The sequence below is a fragment of the Tauraco erythrolophus genome, chromosome 3 (genome assembly GCF_009769465.1).
Source record: "Tauraco erythrolophus isolate bTauEry1 chromosome 3, bTauEry1.pri, whole genome shotgun sequence".
Taxonomy (NCBI): Eukaryota; Metazoa; Chordata; class Aves; order Musophagiformes; family Musophagidae; genus Tauraco; species Tauraco erythrolophus.
The window spans coordinates 74,879,737-74,899,554 of NC_141467.1; the positions used below are offsets into that span (position 1 = coordinate 74,879,737).

General features: G+C 42.1%; 1 protein-coding gene across 1 annotated transcript; it reads right to left on the reverse strand.

Moving 5' to 3' along the window:
* Nucleotides 1-1,512: 1,512 nt before the first annotated feature.
* Nucleotides 1,513-8,325, reverse strand: SLC7A13 (solute carrier family 7 member 13). The gene is made up of 4 exons (XM_009981828.2): nucleotides 7,602-8,325; nucleotides 4,585-4,716; nucleotides 2,536-2,900; nucleotides 1,513-1,758 (listed from the first exon to the last, which is right to left on the reverse strand). The coding sequence occupies exons 1-4, from the start codon at nucleotides 8,323-8,325 to the stop codon at nucleotides 1,513-1,515; spliced, it is 1,467 nt and encodes a 488-aa protein (XP_009980130.2).
* Nucleotides 8,326-19,818: the final 11,493 nt, after the last annotated feature.

The following is a 19,818-nucleotide window of genomic DNA, read 5'->3' on the forward strand; positions in this document are numbered from 1 at the left end:
TCAGAAAAGCCCCTTGCTTCATGTACTTGTTTTCATTTGGGGGCTTGTTCCAGTGCAAAGTCAAATCCTCCTAAACCTTCAGTTGGTTCCCAGCATTACTGATGGGCACCCTACAGTTTGGGTAGCTATGTATAAAGTCTTTATCTGTCATTCTGACCTCAAAATTTTTGATATATCAGAGAATTTAATCTTCTAGAAAGATTTTTTTTTTCCTACTGTTCAGTGTTATAATGCAATGCTCTGTAAAACCGTTTCTCTCAATGATACAACATCCAACAAGCCAAACATCACAATGTAAGTGCGATGTTAGTCTGGAGCCATCTACCGGTTGTATTGCTGAGCTTTATACAGACAGATCTAGGAAAAAAAAAAAAAAACCAAACCACCAAACCCAAACATTTTACACACACCGTTCTGTTGTAATTACAAAACCAATATCATTTATTAAGAGATTAATCACCTAAGTATGTGATGTTTCTTGTGTATTATTTCTTTAAGTTTAAATACTCCATGGATTTAATGTGGCCCAATTAACAAAATAAACAAATCGAGAACTTCTTTATCTTGCTTTCGTAAACAAAACAGAAATGGAGAGAAGGGCGCCTAAAAAACCTCTTGTTTCTCAATAACACCGAGAAGGAACTAAGGAACAAGGTAATAGTAATGTTTCCTAAGATTGAAAAAATATATTAAAGTAATTTAGATATCTTGAGTTTTATCACTGTAACAAAGAAGATAAATAATTTTTATAGCTTTCTTTTATGCTTAGCAAGATTTCACCCTGCATTTGTATATGTTGTTCTAAAATAGCTAAGGCACACCATGTACGGTTTTCTTGGGATTAAAAAAAGATCTCAGTCAATTTTATTACATCTTTCAAAGGTTTTTATTACAAATAAATTCAGACAAAAAAGGTAGCAGATGAAAAGAAGTATAAAGCCTTTAAAACCAGCTACTACAAGCTAAAATTAATCCAGACAACTTAGAGATCAAAAGTATGTTATATAAGGATGCTGATAAGTACGCATTCACTCATTTATTATACAATAATATTGATAAGTATTGGTGCAGTAATTTAGTCTTACTTCTATTATTGCAAGTGTATATGCAATTTTAACTGTCTTCAGGAGCAAGAGGGAGCATTTTACAGATTTTACAGTTTAGGAGGGATTCTTTGCACCTACTAAATATGTATACACATACATAAACTACGCATATGTATGTGTACATACAGACACACAAAATATTTACATATTAACTCATGAAGCTAATGTCTACACATACATATGTATATATGTATATTTGTGCACATATATGTAAATGCATATATATGCACATAGACGTGTGCAATATATGCATGTTCATCTATATATGTATATACATATACACACATGCATGCACTTGCATGCACACCTATATATCACACCTAACATCTAAGTTGTTCCTTCTACAATCTCAGTTAAAGAAAATCCTCTGTTGGCTGATAGTTGTACCGGAATTAAACATTTGCCATTATCCACATTTGCTCTCAGCAGATCCATCAGCAGGAGAAACTTCCAACAGGAGCTGTAAGTGGCAAGTAATTTTATCAAGAAATGCAAAATGCAATTTAAAATATATAAAAGGTAGATAAACAATAAGACTTCCCAGCATAAACAGGAAAGCATAAACATATTGCAGGTTTGGAGACCAAACTATAGGAGCTAAAACTAGGAAGAAAGACATTGCCACCATCGCAAATGGAACTGGTAGAAACACCTGCAAGAGAAAGAAAAAAACAGGTTTAGGAAATAAACTCAAAAACTGTGATTTTATGCATCATTCATAAGACTAACAATGCGTTCTTTGCCACACTCAAGTAACATTTCTCATGTTGCTGCAATGTCACCCAGGATGAGATTCATCTGACCTCAAATACCCTACAAGACAGGCAAGTTTTCTAAACTACTTGTTCATGCTTCTTCTATTGTCAAGAGAGAAAGACAGGCAGGTCCTGAAAACTCTTCATCCACATATGATATTACGGGCACCTAAAAGAAACTCAGGGTTGGGTGCCTACAAGAAGCCTTGACAATGAGCATACACTTCTAACTCATGTTACTGATAGGTAGATTGAGATTAAATTAAATTTATGCTTAATGTCTGTGGTTCTGTCAGGAAAGAGGGTACAACAAGGTTTAAATAACTGTTAATGGCCACTTTGGATCCCACACTGTTCTGCTTACTGCTCCACACTGGTATGGTTTCCCATTTCACATTGTTTGCCCATTGTTTGCCCATGTCTTGCCCATTCTGTATATATCCATCCCTTGTTTTCAAGCTCAAGCTCTCTGGGGCAGAGACCATCTGTTGTCTTTTCCCTTTCCTTTGACAGTGTGAAATAAAGTTGTTGAATAAGGCTCTAAACATTGAGATTATTATTTGTATTTTTGTAGTGACTATTCACTTTTGACTTGCACTTGTTCTGTAACTTTTGCACGCTACCCATGACTCGAAAAAACCTGTAAAAATACTTTGCAACTTATTTCCATTTACTTTGTATGGCCGATGTAGATGAGGTTCCCGGTATCGAAGTACAATCAGGCTTGCACAAGTCAATCCAATCATAAGCCAGGCAGAAAATCCAAAGTAATTTGTTAACATAATAAGGTCAGAGGGGATTATAAAAATGGATGCAACGGTGGTTGAAAAAATCATGGCTGGTGCTGGAGTACAGGAGTGGACATTAAGCATGGATATTAAAGCAGGTAAATGTCCTGACTGACTTCCAGCATAGCTTAATCGACCTAGTGTGAACATGCTGCTGTTGAGGGCACCAAATATTGAGACAGCAACAGAGAGCGGAATGATCCAGGCAACAGAGGGGATCACTCGATCAGCCCAAGTGACTGCCACAGCAACTGCAAGAAAGCAAAGCATTAGTGTAGTGTAGGTATCATGTTTTGAATTACTGACAGACTCAACAGAAATGAAACTTAAAATACATGAAATGCCTATTTTAATACATGAAATACCTATGATAACCTAGTTATCAGCAATGCCTGGTTGTTTTGGGTTTTTTTGTTACAGTAGTCAAACATGACTAATCTAATCCTAAAGGTATTTAATTCAGGAGCTAAAAATTTCCTGGAGGGGTGACAGCAAGAAGGAGTCCTGCCTGCTGAGCAAGCAGTATATCTGCTGGGGCCAATCCCACGGTAATGGACAGCCCAGTGGGAGCAAGCTGCATCTCCCCACCATGAATCTCGTATACGCATGGGCAAGACCATGCAGGGAATGAAAATGAATGCATTAGTCCCTGGCATGACCACAGTGGTGACATGATCTACTCTTACGAGGAAACTGCCAACATGAGCACTTGTACATGCAGAGGCGGGTCAGCAAGTGTGTTATTAATGAGGTTTTGCTTTGGGTGGAAGTGGAAAATGAGAAAAATTATTTCTGAAGATATTCAATACTTCTTGGAAATTAGCTATATTCCATATTGTAGCAAGGACTAATTTAGTGGGTCTATAACTAACTGCCATGAGGAATATAGTGATCTGCACAGCATAGGAAGTTATTGGAGTAGGAGGAAACAACCCAAAAAAACCCACAAAATGTAGTGAACAAAGAAGAAATGCAGCAATGCATAACAATATTTGAAACAAGAGCTATAATTTTAAGGCTATCTCCACAGCTGATATAGATAAGCACAGTTCTCCCAGTATGTTTGGAGCTGCTCACACCAGCTGAGCCGCTGCTATTCACGGATACTCTGGTATTTGCTGCCTCCTTCATTGTAGGATGGATCCGCAAATGTACGCATCTCTCCCGGCAGATAGCCTGACAACAGCTGAACCATAATACCAGGTTGCTGAGTGACAGCTACACCGCTCCCATTTATGTTATTGAGCTGTTTTCACAGGAAAAAAAAATAATTGATCCATCCAAATGAAGAATGTTTTTTGTCAGTCCTGGAGGCAAGGTCTGACAGCTCAGCCTCATTACAGTGGTATTTACAAGGTGGTTTGGACAATCAAGGAGAAATACAGCTCCTCTTGGACATTTTCATGGACAGCTTATTGGTGTAGGATCTGAGAGAGGCTTTACATACACTGGGCTTTTGTACAGGCTCTTCTAAGGAATCACAATATTTGTCATTAATAACACACACACACACACAAAATGGCTATATTTTTGTGTCCTCAGTTTTTTCTATATTACTTATCATGGTGGACTTGTCCACCTCCTAAACAGTAATGGCTTTAGCCTGAGACACCATGAGGTAGGGAAAAAAGGTGAAGAGAAAAAACAGGAAAATAAAGGTCTTCTCTATACTCAGCAGAGACCTGATCTTCTTTCTGATTTATTTTGAGACAGTGCAGGCATAAGCCAACATTTTCAACACCTAAAAACATCTATCTGCATTCAGTCCAACTTGTGTCACACAGCAAAATTAAACAAGAATTCCCTGTTAAAACTAGAATGAAATTCAAACTTTCTGACTGTGAAGTTACATGAGCAGAAGTAACCCAGTATATTGACATCAGATAGGTATGTTAGTGGACCACATCTTTTTAATAAAAAAAATCAAATTCATACCTGAAGAGACAATTTCCTTAGGTGTGAGGACAGTCAGATACGAGATGTTCACCAGTAAATAGAAAACAATTACTGCAGGAACAGAAGTCATCACAGTTAAGGGGATATTTCTGCTAGGGTTTTTCATCTCTTCTGAAAAATACAATTTAAAAAGACTAATAAAGCAAGCACTGCAGCTTCTGCAAGTGTGTTTCAGTAGCAAATCTGCACAGAGCTTGACAAGACCAACACCAAAGTCCTGCCCAACCCCTAATTATGGCTCTTAAGCTACATTGTTTGTGAGGTCTTACAGTTGTTCTCAAATAGATTACTACCAAAGAAGCCTAAACAAAATATTTTACATTATGTTCAAATCTCTTTTTTCTTATTTAGCTATTTTTTAACTGTCTTGGAAGGAGGGATGAATAAAGGCCTGAGAGACAGACAAAAATGACAAAAGAACTGATAATTAGATTAAACATTAGGAACAAATTCTTTACTGGGAGAGTGGTGAGAAACTGGAACAAGTTGCCCAGAGAAGCTGTGGATGCTCCATCCCCGAAAGTATTCAAGGCCAGGTTGGATAAGGCTTTGAGCAACGTGATCTAATGGAAGGTGTCCCTGCCCATGGCAGGGGGATGGAACTGGACGATCATCAAGGTTGCTTCCAAGCCAAACCATTCTGTGATTCTGTGGTAACTTTTCTCTGATTTAACAAATTCTTGACTTATATTGGAGAATTGATTTGGTCAGAACTTTCAAGTAGCCACACTTTTAAATAACAAACTTGAATGTCAGACTCTAAAGTCAGTTTATTTACTCTTACATCACCTCAGGAGTCCTGATCTGAAACTTTCTGAGCGTATTTCCCTATTCCTGCACAAAACCTTTCTCTTTGCTCCTGCATCAAGAAATACAGAAAACGTAGGGGAAGAGACTGAAGGTATTGACAGAAGAGCAGTAATGCGGCAGCTCAAAAGGGAGCCACTCCCAGCTGGATTCTGCTGTTGATTATCTTTTCCAGAGCAAAGCTGGCAGAGGTTGGATGAGGCTTTGGGCAACCTGGTGTAGTGGAGGATTTCTCTGCCCATGGCAGGGGGGTTGGAACTAGATGATCTTTAAGGTCCCTTCCAACCCTAACCTTTCTATGATTCTATGATTCTACAAAAACTGTTTAGTGCAAAGCCCGACATCTTAGCTTAAAACTACACTTACCAAATAAGAAAAAACTCCAAACTTTGCAGCTGAACTGAGGCACTGGCACACATTCCGGAACATGTGATAGTCCCAGCAAAAGATGAAGTTGGTTTCCAGAATCCTAATAATTTACCCTCATCTCAGTCAAAAAGGGTCTTTTTCCCCTTCTTCACTCCTCTGTCCCTTCACTCTCACTCCCTCTCCCCCTTCCACTGCCCTCAGCATTTACTAAAGACTACCTGAGTATTGGCAACTGATAACTCCCACGGGAGAAGAAGTGATAAGTCAAACCTGGACCTTACTTAAGCTCTTGTAAGGAGACAGAAATCCCTTTCCTTCCTCAAATGCAATGTCTCCTGCCCACATTGTCAGCTTTGAGCCTGCCCCAACACCAGCTGTAGTGCACAGATCCAGAGGAACTGAATGAGCACAACAGTGGAATCCAGATATGGTTTATCGGAGAGTTTGGGATTTATTTCTAATATAAGAAACGCATTTGGTAATTTTGAGCCCAGAAGAGGACAAGCACCAAAACTGCCAATTTAAATTTATCTTTCCATTTGTTTTGTTGTTCGTTGCTGTCCTGCTGTCCAGCTGGCACCTGATGCTTTAGCTGAAGCTCGCAGGAATGAAGTTATTGTTGAAGAATAGGAAATTCAGTTCAGAAGAGTATTGCATAGGCTGCATCTGTCTAAACAGCTGTGCTGCACAGTGTATGATATTTATTAGTACTGCTAACTGATCAGAAAATAAATTAATATTTTACCAATAATTTTGTATTTTCTCAGGCTTACAAAGCTAAATGCTTGCCTTTAAGGAAATCCTAAGATTTCAAAATTATGCTTTGCTGATTTGCATCACCTTTTTTATTGCAGCATTTTAATACTGGAATAGCTGGATTGTAATAAAAACGGTCTTTTTTTAAACATTAACCCAATTTTCACACTGTTCTCACCATTGAACTTTGTGTTATACATTTCACACATTGTTTATTTAATGTTTTACATGCGATAGAGTTCAACAGATAAATAGGGTTAAAGATATAAGAGCAACATCCACTTACTTATCACTTAATTCTGTAAATCTGATGATACTATAAAATACTATTTGGCTCATGATGTGCATAACTAACATTATGAACATTATGTCTGCAGCTTTCATGAAAAACTGCTCTATTTATTACCATCACATGTGTCATCAGATACAGAATACAATTATTAAATGGATATTCAAAAAGGCTTTGAATGTTTAAAGTTGAGCACTATATGAAGGAATTTATACCTCTTTCCTTAGATTCTTCTTCATCTTCTGTACAAAACTCTATTTTCCCAAGGTAGTGACTACTGACCATCCTATATATCCCATAAAATTACTGTATTTTAACACCATTCAAAACAAATTACTACATGTACAAACCAGCTGCATAACCTCAGAGAAGGTACAGACCTTTAAATACAAATTAATCAATTATCTTTTCAGATTTGGTCCTTACTGTGCACGTAGTTTGGCATGGACATCTTAATCCTTTTCTAAAATGCACTGACACTAAGAAAGACAAAATGCAACTTTTTAAGGTATGAAAAAAAAACTGTTAATGCATGAGATTTTAAATGAACTATTTTGATCCTTTGGAAACGTCAGTCTGATTCTGGGGACTGCACAAGGAGAAAGAAACTTCCCTAGAGAGGAACAGCGTCTCTTCTACCAGCCCCAACAAACCCAGGACTCTCACAAAATGTAAGAGACCCCATGGTCTTGAAGGAGAGAGAAGTTCTACGAAGATGAGCTGAGGAATATAAGAATGGCAGCTGCAGAACAAAATCTAAAGAGGAGTGAGATACCTGCCATATAATTGAGGGACCACCAGCCACCATACGCATACAGTCCTTGGAAGAAGGCTTCGGCTACCTGTGAGGCATTGGGCATCTCTGAGCTGAATGCATCCTCAAACCTGGCCAGACTCTCCTTTCTCCTCCCAATGAGGAGAACTATGCCACCGATGGCGATTACAGACAAGGCCATGATCTTCAGCAGAGTGAAAACCGTCTGCACCCACGCAGCCATTTTGACGCTGCGGCCATTCAAAATCCCCAGGGTCCACAGAACGGCCAAGGCCAAGCATTTCTTCAGCACTTCCGGAGCAGGGCACATGCCGTAGAAGGGCTGGGTGGCGTATTCAGCAAACAGCAAGGCTCGAGCAGCATTTGATGCTGGCTTGGTAAACATTGACGTCCAGATAAACATGAAGGCAGGTAGGGATCCAAGGCCTCTTTTAATATGGCTGTATTCTCCTCCAGAGAAGGGCAGAGCGGTTCCCAGCTCCGCATAGCAAAGGGAGCCCATCAGAGAAACCAGTCCAGATGCTGTCCAGATCGTTAGCGCAACGCCGACATTGAGTAAGGAGTGCTTTAACACTCCCGTGGGAGACACAAAGATTCCTGCCCCGACAATTGTTCCTATAATAAAACTCACCCCATCAAAATAACCTATATTTCTTTTGAGTTGCATCTTGGCCTTTTCTTCTCTTTTCACATCTTTGGGATCGTTGCTCTTTCCCTTTCCCATTTTTCTCTGATTTTTTTCACAGCAGATTATATGACTTCAGAGGCTAGATTACATGTTTTTCTGTCTCACCTTGTTGTTAGCAGACTGTCACAGCCCTACTTGCTAGTGAAATGTTATGGGAAGCCTGGCTTAATCATTCAGAAAAGAGAGCATACTTCGGGCTTTGACCTCTTGTGTGTGAAGATGATTAACCAAACACTTCAAGAAAGGCTGGCAAATCATGTACACGTTGGTTTAATATGTACTTCAGAAATTATTAGGGTCTGGGGGTATTTTTAAAGAAACTGGCATAACAAATAATGCACAGTAAATGCTCATTTCTCAGCTGATTTTCATCAACAGATTTCAAATTTTTTAGGTGTGTCTTCAGAGACAACTGCGAAAGGTGGATAAATGTGAGCTCTGCATCAGACCTAGGGAAAAGGGAAGGGTATGGCAGCATGAAGAAAGATATCAGCTCTCCTTATGTTATTGACAGTGACATGGGCATTAACTGAACAGTCTGGTACTTCTTTTCCACCATCAATACATAAAAACGACAGTGATCACCAGTGAACACCAGTATGTTTTGCCAAATCCCATCAGTCACTGGGTATAGCGGAGCTCATTTATATTTCACCCATTAAACACTGCCCTGGAAATAAATTTGTCAGCTTATTCCCAGCTTTTCTCAAGTGCTCATCGTTACAGTAGCACCCAAGCATTTCCGAAGCAGGTATTAATCTTCAGACACCGGTGCAAGGGGAAGGGGCTGTATCACTATTTCCGTTGTCTGTATGGGGAACAGAAAGATGAAGGTTGAAAGTTCCCACCACCTCTTCAGGTGTAGCCACTGATTTTTCAACATATTTAACAATCTGTGGTATATTTTAATCTACATATTTAACAATCTGTGGTATATTTCTTCAAAATACAGAAAAGGAGCTTCTCTTCAATCAGATGTGGATACACCATAGCCATAGACATTTGCTCCGAAAAAAACCATTTGTTCTTTTTAAGAGATGTTGAAAAAAATGGGCAGAAAGTGGGAAACTAGCTGAAAAAGAAGCTCAGTATATACCTTAAGGGTTGTTAAGCACCCAAACTAGTAGCTGCAAAGTTCTTACTTTTTGTGAGTGAAGTTGTGGAACCAGTTTTGTCCCAAAGGTCAAAGCTCAATAACACAGCGAGTAAAACTCATGGCTTTTACAGGGCCCAACTTGAAAGACACAGTAGTTCAAATTGGTCCTGAACGGCTGGATTTTCACTCAAGTACAAAATAAATTAGTCTTAAAAATTAGATGTATGTAACCTGCCATCATGTGGAAGACCTGTAGTTAAACTAGGCATGTGCGCAGACTGTTATTTTTTAATTTTTTCAATGACTTAGTTAAAGTGAGTGTCCATCACCACCCAGAAACTACACAGCACAGTCAGTGACAGAATTCACAGCTCGAGAATAGCTTTTAACAGTAAGACAATTCTTCCATCTTCTGCAAATTCCTGCACCATTCATTATATACCTTCACCTCCAAAAAACATCAAGTCCTACAGACTACAAAAATTTGTTATACATGAAACACATCTCTATTTATAAAATGTTACATGCATTTTAAATTGTGTTTATTCACTTTAGAAACTGCAGTGTGTATTTAAGTATGCCTTTACCATTTATTGTAAATAATTCATAATAATTCAAAGTATTTATTCCCCAGTACTCATGAATTGGAAATTAAGTGTGACAAATGTTTTAAATGGCTAAAATACGTAATTTGTTGCTTTATTTCAGTGCCTTTTCTGAGTGTTCTTCTCTGTGAACGCATACACATTTTTGACATCCAGCAATCTTCCAACTCTTTATTTTGCGTGTTCTGCCACATACAGCTGAATTTGAATCATTATTTTTAAAACAAATAAATATTGCACTAAATGGCAGCTTGAGGTACAGATGCAAACGATTTCATTTCACTGTTCATCCTAAAGTATGTTAATTTCCAGTGTAATAGAGGCATTTCCAAAATCTCCCAAGCAGCAGATTAATAAGGACTTTTTACTTCTCACAAAGCTGCCTGATTTCAGAAAACCTGACTGGGATTATTACTTTCTCATGTGTGCTTTCTGCCTACCTCAGATAAACGTTCCTAGACTTCCAGCGAAAAGCTTTGGAGATTTATGCAAAGTATGCTTTTCATTTTGGTGTGCTGTTGCCAGAGTAGTAGGAGGTAAGAGCAGAGATAATGGCAACATTCCTACAAATCCAATAAAACCTGACATTCTGGAAACAGTGCGCTAACATGAGCATTACCAGGGCAGAACTCAGTAAAACACAGCTGGTTACACAACAACAGGTCGTTTTCAGCCAAACTGCTTTCTTTTTCAGTATGTAAGGGCAGAGGCTTCTGAAGCAGGTCATAAATATTCACTTCCCAGGTTTCCTGTAACATGTCCAACTTCTCCCTCTGGCTGAGAGGATAAATTGCCACAGTCTATATGATTATCTCAAGGTCTCATATTTCAGTGTCTCCTGCCTCACACCCAACTATGTACTCAATACCTGGTCACAGTCATTTTGATGACATTATCCAGAAACTCAACTGCTGAATACAGAGCAAAGATAAATGATTAAAATAACCTAGACACGTTTGTAAGACAAGCCTGAGATTCCCCCGGTACATGGAGCAGACTGAGAGGTTACATCATTATCAAAATAAAATGCCAAAGTACTGCAATTTTTATAGTCAACCAGGAACGACAACATTTCTTTTGAGTGCCAACTACCGAGAGTTCTCTTTGACAGTAAAATGAGGTCAAGAGAGGGCTATATAATAGCTACAGCTGAAAGCTGAAACTTCAGCTGATCATTTCTAGTTCTCCTAGTGTTTAGGATTTTTCCTTTTAATTTTCCGAATTTAAAAATTCTTTTACAATTTTCTGAATTGAAAAATTCTTTTAATCTTCAATGTCAAGTTTGTCATTGTCAACTATCAAATGCTTATCATGCTGATATCTTCAATCACTGTGCTTTCTCTAGATTTAAAAGAAAAACCAATACAGAAAAGTAATAGAAGAATATTTTTGTTGCCTACAATGGAAAGGTATTATCTCCTAATTGCAATTAACTGAATTTCAGTGTACTTGGATAAGGAGTCGCGATTTCAACCTTGTAAGAATTTCCTGCGTGTACTCACAAGGTCTTTCCTACGATCCACTCACTGATTAGATGGACTAGAAAGAAGCCCATTTGCCTAAACAACGTCAGATTTTAAAATATTTGTTTAATTCCTTTTCAATTAACTACACAGTGTTTCAAGCATGGTATTGACTTTTCTCTGCATCATCCAAAATCCTTTAATGAGAGAAGATACAGGAAAAATTAGAACCTCATTTGTCTTGCAAAGTTTCAATAAATATTCTTCTGTGTTGTCTATTAAGAAGCTTGCTGCAGCTGACATTCAGCAAGGATAAAGAAGCAGAGGAACAAAGCAAAATCTGAAGAGAGCTTCTAGAAAAAAAAGCTGTCCTATTTAATCTGCCTTGGGATATGTCAAGGGACAGACTGTATTTAGTATGACTGACAAATTTTATTTATAATCCTTTTTTTCCTCCTCTTCTTTAGCTCACCTTTTGTGGGAAGCCTGACATTTTAAAGCAGTTTTCTTTGTCTTGCCTTCTGAAAGGAGCCCAACAGCTATTCAAGGATTTCCGTAAGTCCTATTAGATAGAAGCCAGTTTACCCTCTGCCACACTGGACCCATGATGTATTCACAAAGTTTCATTTAGAAAATGAGTCTGCACATAGAGGCACGTGACAATCTACTGCCTTGGCAATATCCTTTTTTCCTGGTAGTCCACCAAGCTTACTACACATCTGCCTTTAACAAGAGACTTAAGGATCTATTTGTTTTCCTGGCAGATACATCATTCTACTTTTACTACTGATCAAGAAAGAGACTTCACATAATAGTCAGCTAATGGCAAACCAAAACTCAAGCGGAAAGCCACTGTTTTGTGATGTGGTACAATGCTCGCACTTTCATCCTACACAGCTGTTCATACTAGCATTACAGTTTACTTAAGGATTACTCTGTTAAAATATCAATGTAAGTGTTTCTGCATGAGCTGCTGCACATGTTCTTTGCTGGGCTCTAATGTGTAAAGAAAAGGATGATGGGGTTTTTGCAGTAACAGGTATTAATAACCAGTGGCTGGTAAGCATGTCTGATGGTAGCACTCACCTGTGCAAATGTAGACATTTAATAACTAGGTGTCTAGACTTCCCCTGCAGCAAATACCAAGAGATGGGTAGAGACTCATCCAATCCCAGTAATAGCTGTATGAAGTGCTCGCTGGAAATGATTCCACTTGTACTTTTAGAAGGGTAGAATCTAACCCACCACCCAACCCATGGGGATGGGCCTGCGTCTTCTACATCACAGAATCACAGAATGTTAGGGATTGGAAGGGACCTCAATGGATCATCTAGTCCAATCCCCCTGCCGGAGCAGGACCACCTAGATCAGATCACACAAGAATGCGTCCAGGCGGGTTTTGAACATCTCCAGAGAAGGAGACTCCACAACCTCTCTGGGCAGCCTGTTCCAGTGTTCTTTTACCCTTACTGGGAAGAAGTTCTTCCTCATGTTTAAGCGAAACCTCCTGTGTTTCAGCTTATATCCATTTCCCCATGTCCTATCATTGGATGTTACTGAGAAGAGCCTGGCTCCATCCTCATGACAGTCACCCTTTACATATTTGTAAACATTAAGGAGGTCCCCCCTCAGTCTCCTCTTCTCCAAGCTAAAGAGACGCAGCTCCCTCAGCCTTTCCTCATAAGGGAGATGCTCCACTCCCTTAATCATCTTTGTGGCCCTGTGCTGGACTCTCTCAAGCAGTTCCTTGTCCTTCTTGAACTGAGTGGCCCAGAACTGGACACAATATTCCAGATGCAGCCTCGCCAGGGCAGAGTAGTGGGGGAGGAGAACTTCTCTCGACCTACTAACCACACCCCTTCTAATACACCCCAGGATGACATTGACCTTCTTGGCCACAAGGGCACATTGCTGGCTCATGGTCATCCTGCTGTCCACCAGGACCCCCAGGTCCCTTTCCTCTGTGCTGCTCTCCAACAGTTCAGTCCCCAACTTGTACTGGTACATGGGGTTGTTCTTACTCAGATGCAAGACTCTAACACTGAAACACTCTGGGTTGCACTGTCAGCTTAGATAGCGACGCTACAGTGATCTGAAGGATAAAACCATTCATGAAGAAATGTCAATATGGCACACTACAGGGCTGTGGCAGTTGCAATGAAACCCTCCAACTATCGCTGACTGCTGATGCATCCTGTGCAGGACGGCTTTCATCATGTCCGCGTAGTCACGGTTGTCATGCAGGAGGTAAGACTCTCAGCCAAGGAGGACTAACGTGACCACATCTGACAACAGATCAGATCCAACGAGGGTATAAATGGCACCTTGCTGGAGAGCCAATCGAGGCGGTCCTCCTCGGAGCAGCGCGTCTGCAGTAGACTCTCCCCTTGGGTCAGGACGCTGCCCAAGGAAACTTCTCAAGGTTGAGAGACCTTGCCTTATTGGATGAGTGATGGTACATTCTGCGTTACTCTTCTAAAGCTTAGGAATTTCTAAGTCGACTGCATAGGAGCAATTTCACTTGAAATCCCAAATCTGTAACCAACCAATGTTGACAGAGCTTTAGTTGGTTTATAAAATAAATATTGTTTGGGTATATTATTTGCCTCAATTTATAAGTCTCTGTGACATTTACTGGCATAGTCGGCAGGATGTCCATAGAGAAACTGTCACAGAAACACGGCTGTGCCCCTTCACCCCCAGGGATAAAACGGGCAAAGGAGAAGTGGTTCAACATGGAGTGGTCATAGAGAGAGCAGAACAATATCATGGAAATAATCGAGACAGTAAGGGTAAAGGGATCATGTGTGCCATCTTGGGCATCTGTTTAATAAAAGCACAAGACCATTACAATTATTCTGGAAAACTGGAAAAGGATAATTTAAAGAAGCAATTAGAAATAGACTGTTTAAAAGGAGAATTACAAAGGGAAAGAGACTGAGCACGTTTATTAGAACAAAAGATTGAATTCATGCTGACAGAAGAAAAAAAATATCTCACTGTTGTCCAAATTCAAAAGTTGATCATGGGCGCAGACCCAGAGGACTGGGATGGAGACATCTGGGGAGATCCTGAGAACAGCTCCGAAGAAGTGGAGGAGTTAGAGGAAAGGGATGTGTGGCCCCTTATTGAAACAGAAAGGTCTACAGGTCTACAAGGCAGTAGCCCCCATATCACTGTCCATACAACCCCATGGACAGGACCGGAACTCAGTGAACTACAAGCCAAATTTTCACATAGACCAAGGGAAACAGAAACTGAGTATTTGTGGAGAGTGTCTCTCACAGGAGGGGATGGGATATTGTTCAGTGACGAAGAAGCAAGATGTTTTTTGGGTCCAGGGGTATTTCTGACCAACGGGTTGGCAGACAATCAGTCAATAACCTCCTGGGTGGCCTATTGTGCTAGAGGTGTAGACCCCAAAGAGAGAGGTTAAGAGACTGCTGGAGTTAGCAGAGGGAGTAAAAGAGCCTGCCTGCGTCCAAGTGATGTATGAGAAAGGGCAGCAGGGAGCACCAATGGCTGTCCCAGTAAACCCCAGCCACCTCAGACCCCTCCTTAGAGGGTTATCAGATGCTCTAAAGATATATGTCCAGTTTCTTATGGAGAGGATTCAGACAGCCATAGAACGCAACCAGCAAAACCCTCAGAAACCACCTGCACACGTATTAACCTGGGCAGAGGCTCTACACTGTGTAGCTACCCACAGGCATGAGATGGGATGGACTGAGCTGGGTGGTGGTGCAGATGGCAAGAGGATAGTCTGGCAAGCCAGTCCAAAACCCCATCCAGAACAACCTCCGCACTGAGGGTCTGAACCTTCCCGAGGTAGACCAAATCGTACTTACGACCCAGCAATGTTGAACGGCAATCCACTAACTGCATTTGGAAGCTGGTAGAATTGATGGAAGGAAGAGTTAAGAACCAGGAAACACAGGCAACCACCTTCCTTAACAATAGCATCCTTAACCCTTTTGTATCTTTGCAAGAGGACCTGAAGGCACTAAAAAACTAGGAGCCATGGTTTGGGGTTTGGGCCACCCAACCCGCATAGTGGACTCCTGCCAATGGTCTGCTGATAAGGAGCCCTATATATATATACCCCCGTGGGCTCTGTTGGGTTTGTATGGTGGGGTTTTGGTAGCAGAAGAGCGGCTACAGAGGTGGCCTCTGCGAGAAGCTGCTAGAAGCTTCCCTAGCTTCAAGTGGGACCCAAGGATAAGCCAATTGGGGCCTCTGTGAATAGCATATTGAAGAAGGAAATAAAAACCTGCACCATGTGGGACCTGCAGTGGAGAGAGGGGGAGGTGTGAGCTTCACTCTGGCCTTTCTTGGGCCAGGAAGCAGTTCCCACAGTCCAGCAGCAGCGGCCAAGAGCCTTCATCCCCCAAAACTGAGACCTGAGAGGAGTGGGATGCCAGACAAACAATCATGCAGACATCAAGGTCAGTGAAGATGGAGTGGGAGGAGGTGGTAGAGCTGAGATTCCCCTGCAGCATGTGGTGAGACAGCAGTGGCCCCCCTGCCGCCCATGGAGATTAACGGTGGAGCAGAGACCCACCCATAGCCCATGGAGGACCCCATGCCGGGGTGGGTGGCTGCGCCCAAAGAAGGTCAAGACTCCATGGGAACCCTGTGCTGGAGCGGTCTGTTGGTGAAGGACTGCAGCCCGTTGGAGGGACCCTACACTGGAGCAGGGGAAGAGTGTGAGGAGTCCTCCTTCTGAGGAGGAAGGAGCAGCAGAAACAACGTATGACCAACAGACTGTGATTCCCATTCCCCATCCCCCTGCGCCACTGAGGGGGAGGACATAGAAAAATAGGGAGCAAAGTTGAGCCCGGGAAGAAGAGAGGGGGTGGGGGAAGGCGTTTTTTTAAGATCTGACTTTGTTTCTTATTATCCTTCTCTGATTTGATTGGTAACAAATTAAATTGATTTTTTTCTCGAGTCGAGTCTGGTTTGGCCGTGACCGTAACGGGTGAGTGATTCCTCCCTGTCCTTGTCTCAACCCACCAGCCTTTTGCTACATTTTCTCCTCCCCGTCCCACCAGGACGAGGATTGAGTAAGCGGCCATGTGGTGCTTAGTTGCTGGCTGGGGCTGAACCACGACAGGGCCCAAAGCACATAAGTCTGGAATTTTTAATTGCTATGAGGCTCAAATTAGTGTTTTATATAAACAGCAAGCAGAGGAGTTAAGAATCAAACCCTCAAAGACAGCTATAAATATAGTGGGAATGACAGATGTAGCAGAGAAATGTTCCTTAGCTCAAACTCAACTCTGGCTACCCAGGGAGAAGAGGATGACAGCTGTGGACATGGCTTTAAGCCCCCACAGGGGCAACATACTGGGATTTGATGTGTTAGTGGGTAAACCATGGTACCTGCTCAACAGCAGCGTGTGGAGTTTTGAAAATATAGAAGCAAGGGTTGCCCATGTCAAGGCCTTATGGACTGCCCTGCGCTACCACCATCTAAGATGACCCATGTTTCCCAATAACCACTACCTACCACGGCCAAACTAAGCATTTTAGAAGTAAATAATGACCTCAAGAAAAGACAAATTATAAGTCACACTCACTCCCCCTATAATTCCCCTATTTGGCCAGTCCAGTGTAGTGAAGGGTGTCCCTACCCATGGCAGGGGGGCTGGAACTAGATGATCTTTGAGGTCCCTTCCAACCCTAACCATTCTATGATTCTATGATTCGCCTGATGGATGGTGGTGTTTGACCATCGATTATAGGAGGCTAAATAGTAATATCCCACCATTAACCGCTGTTGTTCCAAGTATCACCTCAATAGGAACAGCAACAGAGGCAGCTGCTCATCTGCGGATGGCTGCCCTGGATATCAAGGATATGTTTTTTATGATTCCCTTAAGGGAAAAGGATAAGCCCCAGTTTGCTTTTGCTTGGGAAGAGAGGCAGTACACCTTTGATCAGCTTCCCCAAGGATATAAGCATTCCCCTACTATTGCCCATAACCCCCTGGCCAAGCTCACTGATCCTGTTAAGGTGCCACCAGGTGTTTAAGTATACCAATACATAGACGATATTTTAACTGTGGGGAGACAGCACAGAACAGGTAGGACAGACAGGCCAGGCCATTTGGAGCCTGTTGACCAACACTGGGCTGCATGTCTCATCTTCTAAATGCCAAGGTCCCGGGCAAGAAATCAAGTTGCTAGGAGCTTGGTGGGTGGCTGGAGCAGTTGCTGATGATACTCTGCTGGCTACTGAGAGGGGACGGACTCCAGATAACAGAGTTGCAGCAGCTGCTAGGCACCTTGGGCTACTGGAAAAAGCATATACCAGGGTTTGCAGTAATTGTCCATCCCTTATATGACTTACTTTGGAAGGACAGAGAATGAGCACGGACCCTGCAGCACACAGAGGCCCTCAATATTCTTAAGGATGAGCTTACGACTTACCAGAGGTCAGGGCCATTACATCCGCAAGATCCACTGAGGGTAGAATGCGGATTTGCCGTCCACGCCTCCTGTTGCAGCATGTTCCAAAAGGGACTTTGGGGACTGGATAGGCCTTTGTTACTCTCTTTCATTTCATTTAAAGAGACAGAACAATGATACTCAGATCAGGAAAAGGGGTCCTTTCCCTCACTAGGGCAATTAAGGAGGCCAAGAAGTTGCACACCCTACAAGATGTCCTAGTACAGGGCCCTTTTCCCCTTCTAAATTTCATCCTTATTGGATTGCCCCCTCTCAAGTGAGCTGCCCAAAAGGCCACGGCACGCAAACGGTATGTATATTTAGATATATATTAGCGCTGGCTTCACATTCTGAATGTGTCGATACCGCTCCAGGATCAGATTAACAAGATGAAGGCAGTGGCCAAAGACTCAGAAGCAGTTGTTGCTGCATTAAGAACAAACTGGCTAGGAGAAGTTTTCAATATGTTGAGGTTTTCCCTCTTAGGGTAGTGTCGTGGGTTAGGCTGCTCCAGCAACCAAACCCTACACAGTCCCTCACTCACCATCCTCCACCCCCAGAGATGAGGGAGAGAATTAAAGAAGAAAACGGGAAACCCGTGGATTGAGATAAGAACAATTTAATACAGATAAGTACTACACAGTGTAGATGCTCACCACCCCCTCTTATCCAAAGCCCATCTCGTCCCGAAGCTGCAATCCCGGACGAACATGAGGCCCCAAGACAGAGAGCAAGAGAGAGAGAGAGAGCACTCTGAGAGTCCGAAAGTGAGAGTCCCAGAAGGGCAAAAGCCCTTCTTTCCGGCTGTCCCTCACTTTTATACTGGGCATGACGCTGCATGATATGGAATACTAATTGGCCAGCTTGGCCCTCAATCTTAAGTTCAAATACAAATCATAAGGAGAGTCGTAGATTCCCCATCCCGTCCATGCTCCCCCCTATCCTGTTGTGCTCCTGCACACTGGCAAGAACACAGCAGCTGAAAAGGCCTTGAGACCTCAGTGCCAACTACAAACATCAGCGCGCTGTCAGCGTTCTTCTCAGAGCGAGCCTCTGAGTAAAACCAAAACACGGAACTCTTCTAGCTGCTAAAAAGAAGAGATAACTCTGTCCCAGCTAAAACCAGGACAGGTAGTTAACTAGTCTTTTCCAGTCTTTGTTAATGATTATAGTTATAGTTATCATGATCTGTATTATAATGAGTTGTATCAAGCATATTGTAGTTAAGTCTGTATTGACTGTGAAGTACGCTCCCTTGAAACCTGTACAGGTGATACATATCCCTTTCCAACTGTAGAACAATTAAGGAAGGCTAACCCATAGCGTGCTTTAATGCTTATTGAGACTGTGCTCCCTTTTAACCTTGGAGGCAACAGGTGACTGCACCACCACTCCTAGAAAACCAGACAAAATCATGATTGTGGTCACAGAGTGGATTGTGTGGCAGGTGCTTCCACCCTGGCAAAATCTACAACCCTCCAGCCATTGCTGACTGCTGATGCATCCTGTGCAGGCCGACTTTCGTCATGTCCGCGTAGCCACTGTGGTCATGCAGAAAGTAAGACCCTCAACTAAGGAGAACCAATGTGACCGTATTTGACCACAGATCAGACCCAATGAGGGCATAAATGGAGCCCTGCTGGACAGCTGAGTGAGTTGGTCCTGGGATTCTCCTGCTCTTCAGGATTCGTCACAAACACCAGGGTGGGAGCCCGATTTCAGCACACTAGCCCTGACCAGGTAGGCCCATGGGCAAGTGCAAAACCCACTGCTCAAAGCGCTGCCAGGGCTTCAGCACAACAGCAAATTCCTGTTTCATGGAGCGAAGCTGTGTCCCTGTGAGGGGCGACCACCCCAGGCCTGCCTGAGCCGCTGGCAAGAGTCGATCTACGACCGGAGAAAACTCTTCATCATCC

Bases quoted from the DNA above. Each gene is read 5' to 3' on its own strand.
- SLC7A13 (XM_009981828.2), bottom strand. From the start codon at position 8,325: ATGGGAAAGGGAAAGAGCAACGATCCCAAAGATGTGAAAAGAGAAGAA. The intron at 4,717-7,601 runs GTATCTCACTCC...TGTATTTTTCAG, and splicing joins GTCCCTCAATTATATGGCAG to AAGAGATGAAAAACCCTAGC. The intron at 1,759-2,535 runs GTAAATGGAAAT...TTTCTCTTGCAG, and splicing joins ATCTACATCGGCCATACAAA to GTGTTTCTACCAGTTCCATT.